At 34.5% G+C, this 16,579-nt stretch overlaps 1 protein-coding gene across 1 annotated transcript; it reads left to right on the top strand.

Annotated features, from left to right (window-relative positions):
- Window positions 1–4,024: 4,024 nt before the first annotated feature.
- LOC306853794 (NXPE family member 3-like) lies at window positions 4,025–15,286 on the top strand (the record flags this gene model as incomplete). Its single annotated transcript, XM_079391448.1, has 9 exons — window positions 4,025–4,168; window positions 4,548–4,618; window positions 8,021–8,425; window positions 8,529–8,944; window positions 9,036–9,186; window positions 9,376–9,462; window positions 9,625–9,927; window positions 14,571–14,693; window positions 15,263–15,286. The coding sequence occupies exons 1-9, from the start codon at window positions 4,123–4,125 to the stop codon at window positions 15,284–15,286; spliced, it is 1,626 nt and encodes a 541-aa protein (XP_079247574.1). The 5' UTR covers window positions 4,025–4,122.
- Window positions 15,287–16,579: the final 1,293 nt, after the last annotated feature.

Below are 16,579 nucleotides of genomic sequence, written 5' to 3'. Positions count from 1 at the left end.
TTAATACTTAAGTCCTCTGAGATCATTTTCAGTACGAATACGAGGATGTAAATCTTGACAGGAGAGACATGAAACTAGTGAAAAATAATTTGTGGTAAAATAATTAACCACTGGATGGTGTAATTCAACCATCAAAATTAAGTATTCAAAATAGCAGTCAACTTACCATTCTGAAGAACATCAGTGACTAATGTGGTATAGTACATAAAAACGTCATCGGTGCTTGAGTTGAGAATTTTGATCACATAGACTACAGAAAACAGAGCACGTTTTAAATACAAATAAGTATACTGAGACTTAACATATTTGTACATGATTTGCTTTTAGTTTCTCACCATAGTCAACTACAGGACTGTAACATGCATAGCTACTCCGGGTGTCGTGTGTCATATTCATGCAGAAGGGGACTTTCAGCTTTGGACAACCACCTGAAAATAAGTGTGAAATATAAAATAGATACCTTGTATCCACTTAAGCAAAACATATATCACAGTATACTAGAGTTTTCCCCACCTTCGGCACGTTCACACATCCCCACTACACAGTTTGGAAATCATTGGGCGCTGTGAGGGGCTGTATAAAATATGCCACATCTCTTTTCTGTGTAACACATTGAACAAATAGCATTAGTCAGTGTTCAGCACTCAGAAGTGTTGCCAGCAAAGCGATTCATAGCGTTTGATGACCTGGGTTGTAATAGTCAAATGACAGCAGAAGCAGGTTGGACAAGGCCCATGGGAACAACCTGCTCAGAAGACACTCTTCGCTTTCAGTGATCTGTTGACATAAAATCAAATAATTTATGTGTTTAAGCTTGATCTGTTGCATAAACACTGATGAGCCAGTTTAGCCACATTATGTTTACATTCAGCAGTAAAGAAAAACTAAAAACAAAGCAAAACATATACGAAGAAGAAATATCAGATTCATGGAATACTGGAATAGAAAGTCTTCTGTTACCTTTGCAAAATAAAGAAAGACTTTATGGACTTCATAGTGATCCACGTACCTCTCCGAGCCCTTTACATTCTGTGAATTATAAATATATATATATATATATATATATATATATATATATATATATATATATATATATATATACATTCAAATGTTAATTAATTTGTGACATGTATTATCTGTAACAAAACAAAGCCAGGAAATTACATTTGGTGATAATAACTTTTACTTATAATATCAAGTTTGGGCTAAATTTGCAACCCTTCATATAAATTTTTATTTTATATTTTGTATTTATTTATTTTATTATGTCTTATTTTTATTATTACTTTGTTTTTTATTTGTTATTTTGATGCACAATGCTTATTCATAAAATAACATACTATTTACAATATAATCAAATAATAAAAAGAAGTTCTGGAAATATTATGGAGTACAAAGAGAAAGACAGAGAGGTAGATTTTTTTTTTGAATTGTTAAAAAAAGCACATGTTCCAAATCCTTGGTGTTTGGTATCAGTCCACTTAGAAGTGAGATTTCCACCATGGCCATGCCAACAGTATTCTTCTTTTTCATGCTGTGTGAGGACAGAAAGGAAAAAAATAGCTGATTTTTAGACCAAACAAGTAATCATAATTCTGCTGAATACTTATATAACAAATCAATCATTTAAATGCATAAAGAGACTGTTTTCTGTGCTCACCCCACATACACTGTGTATATGACTCTCTTTCTTTTGCACCTCTGAGATTTGTCTTTTTCTGCGGCTACGAAGATCAAACCATTCGATGCTGCTCATGGGCTCATCTTTTTGATCTTCATCGACGTCATAATAGCAATAGTCCTCAAACATTCCTTCTTTATTGTATATTTCTAGAGAAGAGAATATTGACTTTTAGTTTGATGATATCTAAGGTAAAATAATAGATAGAAGAGTTATGCTAGAAGAGTTTCAGTAACATATGATTGACTACGAGACTGAATTTTATGAAAATTATTTTGTTTTGTTTACAAAAACATGTTGATATTGTTTGTATCAAAATTTTACTTTCTCATTTGACATGTTCAAAATTAAATAGAAATACTTTAATAACTACCATTTCTGTCCTTTAGTGTGACATAATGTCCTATGGTTTGACGTAATGTCCTGTGGTGTGACACATGAAAGAACCACAGATTTCTTTTTATCTCAAAATTTCTTAAAGAAAACAAACAGTTGAGTATTGCAATAGGGGAGATATAAATATCTCTCATCTTAAAATGGTTTAATATTTAGCAGTTTTGAACAGATGACAGCAAAGTTTGTCTTGTCGTCAAAATTTGTCTTGAAATTGACTAACAAGTCAAGGGGAAAAAATTATGTTAATTATAATTTCATATTAAATAAATAACACTATATGATAATAAGTGTCTAACAATGAAGATAAATCTCTCTAATGCTATTTATATATTATTATTAATTTTTGCTATGTCACACAAGAGGACAAATTTATGGTACAGTTCAGTAAAAATGTAAAAAAAAAAAATGAAAGAATTGACTAAGTTAGGGACCCTTTATATTTTCTCAAAGACCTGACTTCACACTACATAAATATATGCATTTCTTCTTCAAAAATGGTCTTTTACAAAAAAGGCATTTTTTACTGGCTATTTGTCAACTACCCATATGCTTTTTATATCAAATGTATACATTTTAGTGCACTTAATTCATATTTAATTTCTTTTTTAGAGTGACCTCTTCCATGATATTTTACTTACTGTATTCCAGCTCTCCTTTCACTGTAACACACAGTGCGATTCATCCTTCTTCATAGTTCTGTATGTCTGCACAACCTGCGATGAGCAAAATGGCATTCATAATACTATAAACTGAAACATAATAGATTGAATTAAACTGGGAAAAAATGTCTTACTGCTAATGTTCCACGTCCTGTTTCCTGAACATTTAGGGAAACTTTACCAACATTTCTGACCTGTGAGAACAAGCGCACATATAGCGAAGAGTCTTCTACTTGTTATGGCATACTTTATCACATATTTAATATAACGTTTTAAATTTTTCGTTTTTAAAACTTTTTAGTAACTTAACGGTGGAATTAGTGGGAGGGGCTTACTCGTTCAAAAGAGGATTTGATTGGACAAACATTTGGCCAATACTGTTTCCAGATTGTTAATATACTGTATGTAAATTTGTCAACATTTAGGAATATACTACTGTTTCTAAGTTATTTTTATTACCTTAATAGCTGTTGCAGTGAGTGTATTATATTTGTAAATCTTGTTTTTTGCCATTTGCAAGGCACATTTCCACCCTCAGATTCAAGTCTTCTACATCATTGTTCTGTATGTTGTATCAAGGTTATTTTCGTAAACGAAAACTAAAAATTTTAATTTCTTATACACAACTAATTATTTTACTTTGAAAGTATCATGTTCATGTAAAGAAATGGGCTAAAGCTAAGTCAAATTTTGAACATTTATTAAAGAACTTAAACAATATGGTACTACTTTGCACAATATTAGAAACAGAAAAGCTAAAAAGACCTATGAAGCATTATGTCAGTTTAATTTGGTTAGTTAAATGTTTTTTTTTGTTTGTTTTCCCTGGCAATTTTTTTTTTTTCATTTTCCCTGGCAAAGATTTTTTTTATTTTTATTATTATTTTATTTTTTTTATTTTCTTTCTCTGTATGCCCTTTTTCATTTCTACTACTGTTGTGAGATGCATATGTTTGTATTAATATGTACATAATTGCATAATAAAAATAAATAAATAAAAATAATTCAAACTTCCCGCGGTGTCGAAACACGGAAGAGCGCCATGAGAGCACTAGCGGCCGAAAGAATATTGCATCCGTAGTGGTTTAGCACTACCATTGAAAATGAATAGGAAACGGTTTTGAAAGACTCCGTGAGTCCGTGGACGCCGCCAATTAGCTTCCTGAGCATTGTAGGATTAACCATTCCCTCAATTCTTTCAGCAAATCAGATAAGTCTTGTAACTAATTAATATTCATAAAACAAGGCGTAGTAAGAGTAAAATCTTAAACCAGCACGCCGGTTAACCAGATACACACGGACAGACTAAAACACTTCATTGGAAACATTTAATGAAAAGGCTCTTGGAATATTACTTTTTCAATTAGGTGTCTTCAAAAGTAGGCTATGCCTTCAAGAAATAAACCAGAGCTTGAAAATCGGGAACAACAATGTAAGTTGGGCTACTTATGAACACTTTGTCATTTTGTCACGGACATAACATAATCTAATTATATAGAATAATAGCTTATAAATAGGCTATAATTTAGCCTAATACATCTGACCTGCCAAATTATTTATAAATTATCAAATTTAAATTTAATAAATATATATTTATTAAAATTAAAATTTCAAGAATAAACAAAACAAAAAAGGACATTTATAAATATTTTTATTGTGTTCCTTCTGGCAACATTTTCCCATTCAGCATTGTTTTTTTTTTGTTGTTGTTGTTTTTTTCCTGAAATACAGAAGTCTCTGTCTTGAGTTGAGCTTCATAACCAGTTCATAAGTAGATTTAGGCATTGATGCAGTTTTTTTTTTGTTTTCAGTTCACAAGAACAGATCATGTTTACGCAGGTTTTTTACTGGGCTGTGTCTACTGGTAATCACGTGTTTTCTGGTAAGTTCTTTAAAAGAAGTGTTTGTCACAGAATCTTTTAATATGGCAGTAGCCTATTTATTTATATATTTAATGTATGTATGTATGTATGTATGTATGTATGTATGTATGTATGTATGCATGCATGTAAGTCTCCTTAACTCCTCACAGGGCAGAAATGAACAAATAATCCAATAAATAATTCAAAATAAATAGCATATACAAAATATCGGGTACCTTACCATATTGCTATTGTAAAACTGTCAATTATTTTTGACAACAATAATATTCTCCGTGATATAGCGTCTATTAAGTACATGCACTGACAGGTGTGTTCTTATTGTAGCTATACTGTAGCTCATTCTGAACTTATCAGTGTTGTCTATGTTTTCTATAGTCGCAGATATCAGAAAGATGTCTGAGATCCTTCACAATTTGCATTGCCGTATTCTGCAGATTGTGTTTGTTTACATTTATTCTCCTGGCAGTCTAGTTAAAAAAAAAAAAGAAAAGTTTTAATTATAATATAAAAGTAGGCTATGTTAAGATAATTACAAATGAATAACTTGTAACAACTGTAGGCTATGTGTAGCAAATATAATTCTATAGTGTCGCGAGTAAAAACACACAAGTGCTGTCAGCAATCCAAACGAAATAACGCCTTTGTGTGGCATTTGTAAGGAAAAAAATAGAAATGTAATAGAGACCGTCGTTGCAACATGGAGCAAAAAGGTCATATTATTCGGCAATAATTAGCAATAAATTATAAAGCTGTCTTTATCATAAAAAACACAATTTTGCTTTAAGCATACAGAAATACATTTAAAAATATATTTAAAACGTTTTAAGAATTTTAAGCCATCGATTTTTTTTGCCTAGATAGATGTTATTTTTCAGTTATTGAACAATTATAATATATTTAATATGTATAATACATTTGTCCCTCAAGTTAGTTTCTAACTTCAAATGAAATACAATTATGACTAAAACATAAAGCTGACATCACTTCCTTGTAAGGAAAACAACTTTGTAAATTGAGTGAGTTCCTCTGTTTCACTAATTGTATATTGTTTTAAATTAATTTTAACATTCCAATCTGATGTGGTCAATATCAATATGTCCACTCAAAATGTCAAAAGATGACTTAACATAATGGACAGTGATAGTAGTAAGTGGTAGTAAGTGAAAGTGTTTTGTGTTTAATTAAAAAAAAAAGTTGTGTATTCAAACTAGGGCTGTGCGATTTGGGGAAAAATATCAAATTGAGATTTTTTTGACAGATATTGCGATTTGATTTGCAATTTTAAATTGGCAAAGTCAAGCTTCAGCTCAATATTGTCAATAATGTGCAGGACAGTATGAGTATCGTTACCCTGCTGAAAAAACAAAAAAACAATAGAAACCATCACAGAAATTCTTATAGTTTCCATAAAAACCATTACAAAATTCCTTTTTGTTTTGGGCATTATTCCAATAGGAATTAGGCTACTGTTGTTCTATTTTTTTGCCATCTGCTAGATTACATCCCACCAATAGAATGCATCAAATACCAGTAGACACCATTATAGTTTACATTATTAAAACCATTACAATTCCCATTATAACCCTTAAATCCATTACATTTTCTATTGTGTTTTGGGAGGGGTTCTACTTTTCTTTTGTTTTTTTTCTGCAGGGAAGATTATAATGGTATTACTACTTTTACAGAATTACTGAATTTCACAGGAAAGATTTGTTTATTTTTAATAAATAAAGAACTGTATTTCTTTAGTCAATTATTAAAGTATTACATGTTACGCGGGCTGATTTATTCATTTTTAAGTATTTGGGATTTTAAGAACAAGTGGGAAATGTGCTGAATGTTTCATTTCATCCAAGTGAAATGGTTGCGCGCGTGCGTCAGGCCTCGTCCATATTGCCAGATGCGCTCGTGAGTGACTTGCGGAGCAGAACTGGGCGCGAGACCGTGAGTATAAATTAGCATTAGGAGACAGGCTGCGTGTAAATGGCTCGTCCGTGAGACGCGGGAGACGCACAGTGTGGGGCAGTGAGAAGCATTCAGAGAGATGGGCTGTGTGTGCGGGCTTCTGAATTAGCGAACATAAATTTATTTCAAATTAATCTGTTGGGGAGATAAAATGTGTAAGATAAGTTCATGTACTGAAAGCAGAACCGATAAGGGAGCTCTTGATATGCGTTGTGACGCAGCTCTTGTAAATTACCTTTTTGGTTCATTGTCTGTCATTTCGAAGCTGTAGTTACATACGTTTGTCTTTAGTTTTAATTTGCCTAACTTTCGATCTGATCCTTTTTAAATGGTGGGCGTTTACGCAGTTGGCTAGAGCAGTGCTGATCGGGAAGAACGGAGGTGCGCTCACTCTATTGGTTAGTAAGACCGCCACTCAAGGCTGGCAGTCATATGCTCTGAAACTCAACGTCTCAAATCGCGATTTTGATTTGATTTCGAATAATTGCACAGCCCTAATTCAAACCTAAGCAATGTTTCGCAATGTCTCAAAATTAACTTCAGACCAAAGTAATTTTATCCACTCTGTTAATATTTTGTTGACTGTTTTAAGCATTTTAAATAAAAAAAATTTATGATGCACCAGTTTCCAGGAATGAGCCAAAAGCTCAGGTTTCCCATAGCCTACATGTCCACTGCAATGATGCTCACAACTGCTAGTAATTCACTTCAGCCTTTCCAATTAGGTCTTTAACCTTGCTAATGGGGACAAACTGTTCTAAAGAATTTAGCTATAACTCTAATCAAACACATCTGAACCAGCTAATCAAGCTCTTCAGGATCACAAAAAAAAAACAAAAAAAACAAAAAACAAAAAAAACAGGCTGCAGGTGAGCTGAAGCAGGTTGGAAATAAACTTTGCAGAACAATGGTAGAAGACCTATGACTAAGGGTTTGTTTACATGACAGTGATTGTACTAAAAACTGAAAGTTTTTCCGACTTTCAAATCTCCACCTATTTCAACCTAAAACTGAAGTTCAGTTGCTGCTTTCAAATTTTAAGTATAAATCAATTAATTACAAGTTCATTTAAACTCAAATTACATTAAACCTATTTTTTTTAAATAAAGTTGAACTTTATGTAATTAATTTTGATGAACAACATAAGCTGGCATGACTTACTGATCATACAATTAGATTTTTTTTTTTTACAGTTTATAGACTGAACGTTTAATATGCATGCGCATAACATCAAATTTGTGTTTCCATAGTTTACAAGAAGACGATAAAATTTTAAAAAACTTGCACTTTGAAACCTGTTTTCAAAAGTTTGCAGTTTCAGGCCCCCAAATACCACTATGAGTCTGTCAGAATACCACTCCCATGGAGAGAAGTTTGAACCAAGGGGGAACAAAGACAGAATTTTTCATTAATAACCATTTATTATGTATTTGTAGGTTGTATGGTCCTCTATGGGTAATGAAAGGAAGAAACATCCTCTACCAATCTTTCTGTCTCAGCACCTTGCAGCACTCTCTGACTCACCAAACTCCACTTCTCCTTCAGGATTCAGTTCAGAAGAGTCACTTGTAAACTCCTTTTACTCTGAATTTGGAATCAGTTTAGATGCCTACTCCAGGTTACAGCAGGCAGTTTACTGGGCAGAGCCTGACAGATCAATCACAAAAGTGACCATGAGTACTAGTCCAGCTCACACCAAATTCATCATAGAGAACCTGAAAAAAAGTTATCAAATTGGAGAGGAGCTTTTTGTTACAGTGCATGCAAAGGATTTTGATAATAAATCTAAGAGTTATGGAGGTGACTTTTTTCAAGCCAAGCTGTTCTGGTCTAAAACTAAGGTCAGTGATTGTACACATTGTTTTAATAGGACTACTAACTGTTGTATTTAAGCTCTGCACCTGGGTCAGAGAGAGTTGTACTGAGAATGTTCCTCTGTCACAGGCCAGTGTGTTTGGGGAGGTGGTGGACCTGCTCAATGGCTCCTACTCTGTGCGTTTCCTCCTGCCGTGGGTCGGCGAGGCTCAGGTGGCGGTGCGTCTAATTCACTCCAGTGAAGCTGTGCAGGTCCTGAAGCGTCATAGAGATACTGACTCTGACAGAGTGTTCTTTAATGGATTTTATGAGGGACCAGGACCAAATATGACCAGGTTGAGTGAAACAGTGATGTGTAATGTGAAGTGGGACAACAATGGACTAGAGAGTATGGGAACTGTAGACTGTTGCTGTGAATACAATGATCCCCGTACCGGAGAAACATGGCGCTGCCAGAGACCCAAAACACTGCCATGCAGTGCCCGTGTGTACCACTCTATGGGCGGTTATAGAAACCGTCTGACTAATAAAGAGAAGATGCTTATGTGAGATTTAAAAGATTCTTGACTTTATACTTGATTTATTTAATGCATTGCTGGAAGGCAGCATGACAGACAAACATGTTCTCTTTGGCAGGAAACAAAGTAACAACGGTATCAATGGAGATAAAAGCATCATCAACATTTTTCGTTTCCATGGAAATGAAACTATTGGTATGTTGGTCAATAGTTTAACCCAGAACAATAGTACAGTACAGAGATGCAGGGAAATGTGTTGCACAAAAAAAGTAATTAATTTCAAAATAAAAATACAGTTTAGGGAAACTCATACCTTTCTTAAAGACCCTTCAGTTTACTAATTTTTTTACATCATTTACTTATCTTCCAGATGTAAAAGAGAAATGTCGTCCTGGTTTACACACTCCAGTTCCAGCCGGCTTTTACCTGAATGATGTGTGGATGTCTTTTGTCTGTAGCACCCGCCATTTTACAACCCAAACGACAACAGAGTGCCTGAAAGACAAACACATCTACATGATGGGAGACTCTACTATGAGACAGTGGTTTGATTACTTTGTGAAAGCAGTATCAAGTGAGAAAGGAGCTGCTTATTGGTTAAATTATATATTATATATAATTTATGCAGTAATTGTGGGGTCATATTTATTGGTGTCACTGACTGTTTTTCAGCCCTGAAGCAAATTAACCTGCATGTCCAACATCAGACAGGACCGCTCCTAGCAGTGGATGTGGAGAACAACATTGACTTACACTGGAGGGCTCACGGCATTCCTCTCCGCAGTCGAAAATCAGCAGTTGCTAATCTGCACTACATCAGTAATGAGATTGATGACCTGGCTGGAGGACCCCACACAGTTATTATATTCAATCTGGGGCCCCATTTCACCACATACCCTCTGGATTTCTTCACCCATAGAGTGTTGAGGATCCGCAAAGCTATTCTAGCATTGTTACAGCGGGCGCCTGCCACTACCGTTATAATCAAGACGGTCAACACTGGCTATAAGGTAAGCTTATACAGTTTAATTTGTTCAAATAAAAAGAGGCCACACCGTGATGGCAAGTTTAGGGTTGATGTTGGGTTTCTTTGTCTTTATAATAGGATATTTTCGGCAGTGACTGGTATTCTCAACAGTTGGACAAAATTATGCGATGGGCTTTTCAGGATGTTGGTGTTTATATTCTGGATGTGTGGCAAATGACTGCCTGTCACTACAACAAAGAGAACATTCATCCAGGCCCTGTCATCATCAAAAATGAGATTGACATTTTACTCACTTTTATTTGTCCTGAATGAATTTAATTGATCTTGTCAAGTGAACATTCAGTTATAATTATTAAATTCAGTTATAATTATTAAATTATAATAATTTAATTATAATTATGGTCATAGTTGATTTGCCAATTTAGGTTATCACAAACATAAATAAAGTGGACTATAATTTGATTAGCTTTCCCTGCATACTTAAATATTTAAACTGAATTAGCTCAAAATTAAAATCACATAAAACAAAATAAAAGCAATGCCATGGCCAACTAGAGGTGGTTAATTCTGTCAAAATCTTCTGAATGCAGGTCAACACTATAGGGACGGATGAGACAAAATAAAAATAATAAATAAATCAATAATCTAATGGAGAGGCAAGGTATACAAGTCACAATCTGTAACTACTGGGGTGCCTCAGGGCTCAGTTGTTGGACCACTTCTCTTCTCTGTCTACATGGCATCTCTAGGTTCCTGTCATTCAGAAACATGGCTTTTCACAGCTATGCTGATGACACTCAACTCTAGCTCTCATTCCATCCTGATGATCCGATGATAGCTGCTCACATGTCAGCTTGTCTAACAGACATTTCTTGCTGGATGAAAGACCATCACCTTCAGTTCAACCTTGCCAAGACAGAACTGTTTGTGGTTGCATCAAACCCCTCGTTTCTTCACAATTTCACAATGCAGTTGAAATTGCTATTGCAAACTATTGCAATGCTATCTTGGCAGGTTTTCCAGCTAGTTCTATTCAAACCTTTACAATGAATCCAGAACGTGGCAGCAAGACAAATTTTTAATGAGCCAAAAAGAATGCACGTCACACCTCTGTTTATCAATTTGCACTGATTACCAATAGCTGCACGCATAACATTCAAGGTATTGTTTGCCTACAAAACCAATACTGGCTCTGCACCCCTTTACCTAAATTAACTACTTCAGACTTATGTGCCTTCTAGAAGCTTACGTTCTGCAAGTAAACATCACTTTATTGTGCCATCCCAAAGAGGCACAAAATCATTTTCACAGACTTCTAAATTAAATGTTCCCTCCTGGTGGCATGACCTGCCCAAATCAATTCGAGCAGTTGAGTCCTTAGCTTAGTCTTTAGGCTAAAAAACACATCTCTTCCATCTTTATTTGACCCTCTGACTCTAGCACTCTATTCTAATTCTATTCTTTAAAAAAAAACTTGTCCCTTTTAGACTTGCACTCTATTAATTTAATGCTTGTTTTCTTAAAAAAAAATAATAAAAAAAATAGCTTGCACTAGCTTGCTCTATTCTATCTGTTTTATTTTTTATTATATATATATATACTGTGTTAAGCAAACTGAGACTTGTTATAGCACTTGCATATCATTGCTCTTTTGTTGATTTTGATCGCTTCCATTGTCCTCATTTGTAAGTCGCTTTGGAAAAAAGCATCTCCTGAATGACTAAATGTAAATGTAATGTAAATGTTAAGCTTGTTAGTCGCCTGTGTATATAGCCCTAGTGTTTGTTTAGTTCTTTGTGAGTTGTTAAATGTAATGGTTGTCTGTTTGCCAGTCATTCTGTTGTTTTTGTTCTAGATTTTCCATTAAATACCTGCACATAGATCCTTCCCCGTTTTCCCAGCTTCTCCACAATGTTACAGTTTTTAAATGGCATGTCTCTTTGACTAGTCACTAGTGCTTCTTTGAGCCTGTTTAGTATAAGAAAATACAGTAAGTACTGTAAAAATCAGATACTCCAAGTCTTTTACTCAAGTTGTTTTGCAATTGGTGACTTGTAACGTGTAGTGGAGTAATTTTCACTGTAAGGTATCTGTACTTTTAACGGTTAACTTTGGACAATGTTGCCGTCAACGGGTAGGTGAGACACAGGGCCCATGATCCATCTAAATTATCCAGAGAGAAATTTCTTAACCATTCTCAATGAGAATGTGCCCAAGCAACACTGCTCAAGAAAAGTCGCCTGGCAAAATTTCTTAAAAAGTTGCCCCATGTATCATCAGCATAAGAGCAATGTTCCATCATGAACATTGTTGTCATTGCTGTCCTAATAAATCAACAATAATTGAGCAGTTTGATAATGCATGTATTGCTATTCATTCCAACACTGTGCTTGCAGCAGAATGATTAGTCCTGTCACCTCATAGCATGTGTTTCCATAATACAAAGACATGCACATTTGACATATTGAGGATTCTAAATTGTGCATATTTGAATATTTCACAAACATTGCTTGCTAGGATACAATTCAGACCCTTTTCTACACGTTCTGCTTTTTATTCAAATGTCAAGCAGGGTTTCTTTCTCACACTCCAAACAAGTGCACATTCTGATCAGTGTGTTTGTTAAAGTTTTCTGAGGAGTTTGAGCTTGTAACATTGTTTGTAATTTTACTTTTAATTTTTTTTACAGTGTACTTTCTAACTATAAACAAGTGTAGTAGCCTTAAAGCCAGTATTCTTAAATAATTTCTTCGAAATGAGTTTTGATTCATTGTTACAAAAGTTTTTTCTTGTAGCTGTCCCAGCAAATATATATGTAGCAAATACACAATTGTTTTTAAGCAGGAAGAAAACTGTTGAATTTTAATTCAATTCCAGTCATGTATACAGTGTGCAGTGTTGACATACAACCTCAGCAAATAGAGTCCCTTTTTAAAAGTATGCTGTATTCGCATGCCCCACTTTACAGTTTGCGTCATGCTTGCAGGCAATGTAGATCACAGTTATAATAACTTAACACACACCTCACCCGGATGGTTGGGACAGAACACAGGAGCAGACTGACTGGGGAATCACTGGAGAACACACTTGGGAGGAAACACTGCAGGTAAGTAAACAAGGAAGGAAGTAAGTAATAGGCATAGAGCTGTGATAGCTGTAGCAGTCCTTTTTGCGTGAACAAGACCAGACAATGAGTGCTGTGAGGTGTGTGACTTTATGGCGTGGCTGATGAGTGGATCAATGATGTGCAGGTGCGTGTGATCAGTACTCAGGTGAGGGAGTGCGCTGTGATTGGCTGGTGACAGAGCCTGGCAGATCTGTGACAAATGAACAGTTGGGCAAGTAAATAATAATTTAATTTATATGTTTGGGCGAATTAACTTTTTAAACCCCCCCAAATAGAAATTGTAATAAATATATGTATGCATTTATATTACGGAGTGTCTATTTACACTAAGTGCAAATAGCCCATCTTGTTGGCAAAGGCTATTTACACTAACTTCGCCCACTAACGTGTGATTGGGTTAGACAAGAATAAAAAAAGAAGTTAGTTCAACATCAGTTTCAGTGGCATAGATGGTTAGGCGCATGCCTTTTGACGCGATCGACCGAGTTCAATCCCACCTTTTGCCAAACAATTTTTTCTCCCTTTTCAAATCTCATATCGCATCAGAAAGGCATTTATTTTCAATAAAAATGAAGGAAATAATCAAAAAGTTGAAAATAATGTATCAGGTAGGGTTAGGGTAGGTGTAGGGAGGGCTTTATTGTCCCAATAAGGTGGGATCCATTTAATAATTTGAATTAAAATTATAATTTACACTCAGTACGTTATTATTGCGTACTGTTTTATAATGTACGACAATACTGGGGTGCAGATAATTGCCACTATTTGCAATAAGTAGTATAAATATCAGAAAATCTTGCTATTTTAACAGTGTACATAGCATCTATAGCTATTTGCACTTAGTGTAAATAGCATATCGTTAAAAAATACTGCTATTTTCATTTGGTGTAAATATATTCTATTTCTATTTGCATCGCTATTTGAATCCATTGCTATTTGCACTTAGTGTAAATAGCATCTGTCACTAAAAAAATATGCTATTTGCACTTGGTGTAAATAGCATCTAATTGCTATTTACACTTAGTATAAATAGCGTCTATCGCTATTTACACTTAGTGCAAATAGCCGCTGCCTTTATATTATAGTAGTACCTTGAAGAAATAAACTTAGAAAAAAATAAGCAACTTTGAGCGTTTTTGCCAAAGACACAATAAGGGATTTACAAAAATCACATGTACATTTATTAATTTGGCAGAAACTTTTATCTGAAGTGATTTGCAGTGCTCTTATTACAGAGACCCTCATTCCCCCTGCTGTAACCGGCGGTGACGAGTGCGGAGATCAAACCAGCAACCGTCTGCTTACCAGTTCACTACACCACAAAATTAATAAAGCTATAGCAAAAATGTGCATGTTATTGTAAACATGAAACAAATTTTTGCAAGAAATGGAATGCTAAAAACATGGAATGTAAAATGTTTTACTCTGTGTAAATGTTTTACAGGTACTGGTGCTCATGGAGAGCAGCACATTAATGTTTGGAGCAGACACAGCAGGAGCCAGATTGTCTCGAACGTGTTCTTCTGCTCTTGTTCAAGATTGTGTGGTTCAGGGTCTTCCTCATCCTCTCTGTGCACTCAGGCAAGGACAGCCTCGATGTCCCTTTCCCATCCATGATCAAATGCAGCAACGAGGGACGTGATGGACAGCAGCAGTGTTGGGTAAGTTCAAAAAGTAATTAATTACAGTTACTAATTACATCATCAATATTGTATTTCAATTACTTTTCTAATTACTTTGGCTGAAAAGTAATTTAGTTACTCAATAAGTAACTTAATTATTCAAATAGCTAATTAGGCTACATCTTAAAATACCTATAAACGTTAAAGCATAGACAATAGAAATTAAACTCTTTATTCTTTCAATTTGAGTCAAACGTATAATAGTTTAGCCTTTTAGCTTTAAAACAACTGTAATACTTAAACATTTTTATAAAAAATGTAACCTTCTTTAAATAGAAATACTCTACAAAATATCTGAAAAACAAAAAAGCTTAAGAAAAGTTAAACAATACATTTCAGTTTGGCAAGATGTTCAGGAAAAGCCCAACTAGTAAAATCCGTACAGGTTTATGTAAAAATAACACGTTAACTAATGTAGGTAAGAATACATTACAGAAATTATCTTCTCCACTGAATAAAGCCGCATCAGATCGCACTGTTCTTCTGAGGTCAAAACGATGAAAATTAGATGAATCTTGATTATTTTAAGATTATTTATCTATTTTTAGGTGAGGGCATGTGTGCGCAGGTGACTGCATTTAATGAGCTCAGATACGGGAAAGACTGTACCTCAGTTTCATACGGATTACATAATCAGATAATATTCGTTTCTGATTTGAATTTGTTCATTTAAAAGTAGACACTAAGCTTTCAGATACAGGAAAGACTGTAGCCTACCTTGCTTTCATACGGATTACATAATCAGATAATATTCATTTTCAATTTGAATTCATTCATTTAAAAGTAGACACTTCAAGCTTTCCATAGATATATTTCTCATGTCTCTGTGTCAAATATTCGCTGAGTTTGTGATGCGTAGAAAGTTGCTCACTGAGGCAGAAAGCATTTGTTTTGTTTATTTTAGAAAAACACAATGTTTTGTTGTTATTGTCTGTGTACACAAATAAAAGTAGGCCCTTTTTAGATTAGATTGATTTTAGTCTTATCTGTATCTGAGTATTTAAGTTTTCTCTGTGAATCAGTAAAAACTGAAAGTGAACGCGCTTGCGAGCAGCGGGTTAAAGACTCTAAATTTAGATTTCAAATTCAATATTGATTTTAGAACTGTTGAAATTATTTACAGTATGTGATGCAAATACTTTGAGTAACTGTAATTAAATTACCTAAAAATGAACAGCAATCCCTTACTTTACTTTTTCAGTGGATAAGTAATTTCATTACAGAACTTAGTAATGCGTTACACCCAACACTGGACCGCAGAGACAGGTGAAGGTGGACACGGTGGTCAGCTGCTTTATCAGAATAAAGCTGCAGAACTGGCACAGCTGTGTTGAGATGGCAGTAGGATTTGGGTTCACCGCCTGTAAATACATCATTGTTAGAATTAGTTTCAAATCATTCATGCACGCTTCTTTATCAAAGTGTCAGTTACTTTAAGTAGTACTGTGCTATGAGGATATTATGCTACAAGCTACTTCATATCATCGCCACGACATGGTCATATATCGCCCAACCCTAGCTAACAGTATTAGCTCATTCTAAAAAAACACAGTAACCAGTGGTGGTCAGTAACGACGTAGCTTTACTTCGTTACTGTACTTAAGTACATTTTTCAAGTATCTGTACTTTACTGGAGTAGTTTAATTTTGAGTAACTTTTACTTTCACTTCACTACATTCCAAAGCATAAGATCGTACTTTTTACTTCACTACATTTCATAAAACATATCGTTTCTCCTTAAAATATATCACGAGCTCCGAGACGCAGAAGCGGTGTCTGATTCATGAACAAACTGATTCTTTTCAATAAACCTATGAAATCGGTTCGCAAATCGCACCAAACGATTCATTCACGAATTGGAATGA

The sequence above is a fragment of the Barbus barbus genome (genome assembly GCF_936440315.1).
Source record: "Barbus barbus genome assembly, chromosome: 34".
NCBI lineage: Eukaryota > Metazoa > Chordata > Actinopteri > Cypriniformes > Cyprinidae > Barbus > Barbus barbus.
Note: the sequence above shows the minus strand (reverse complement) of the source record. Positions and strands in the feature narration are given on the sequence as shown.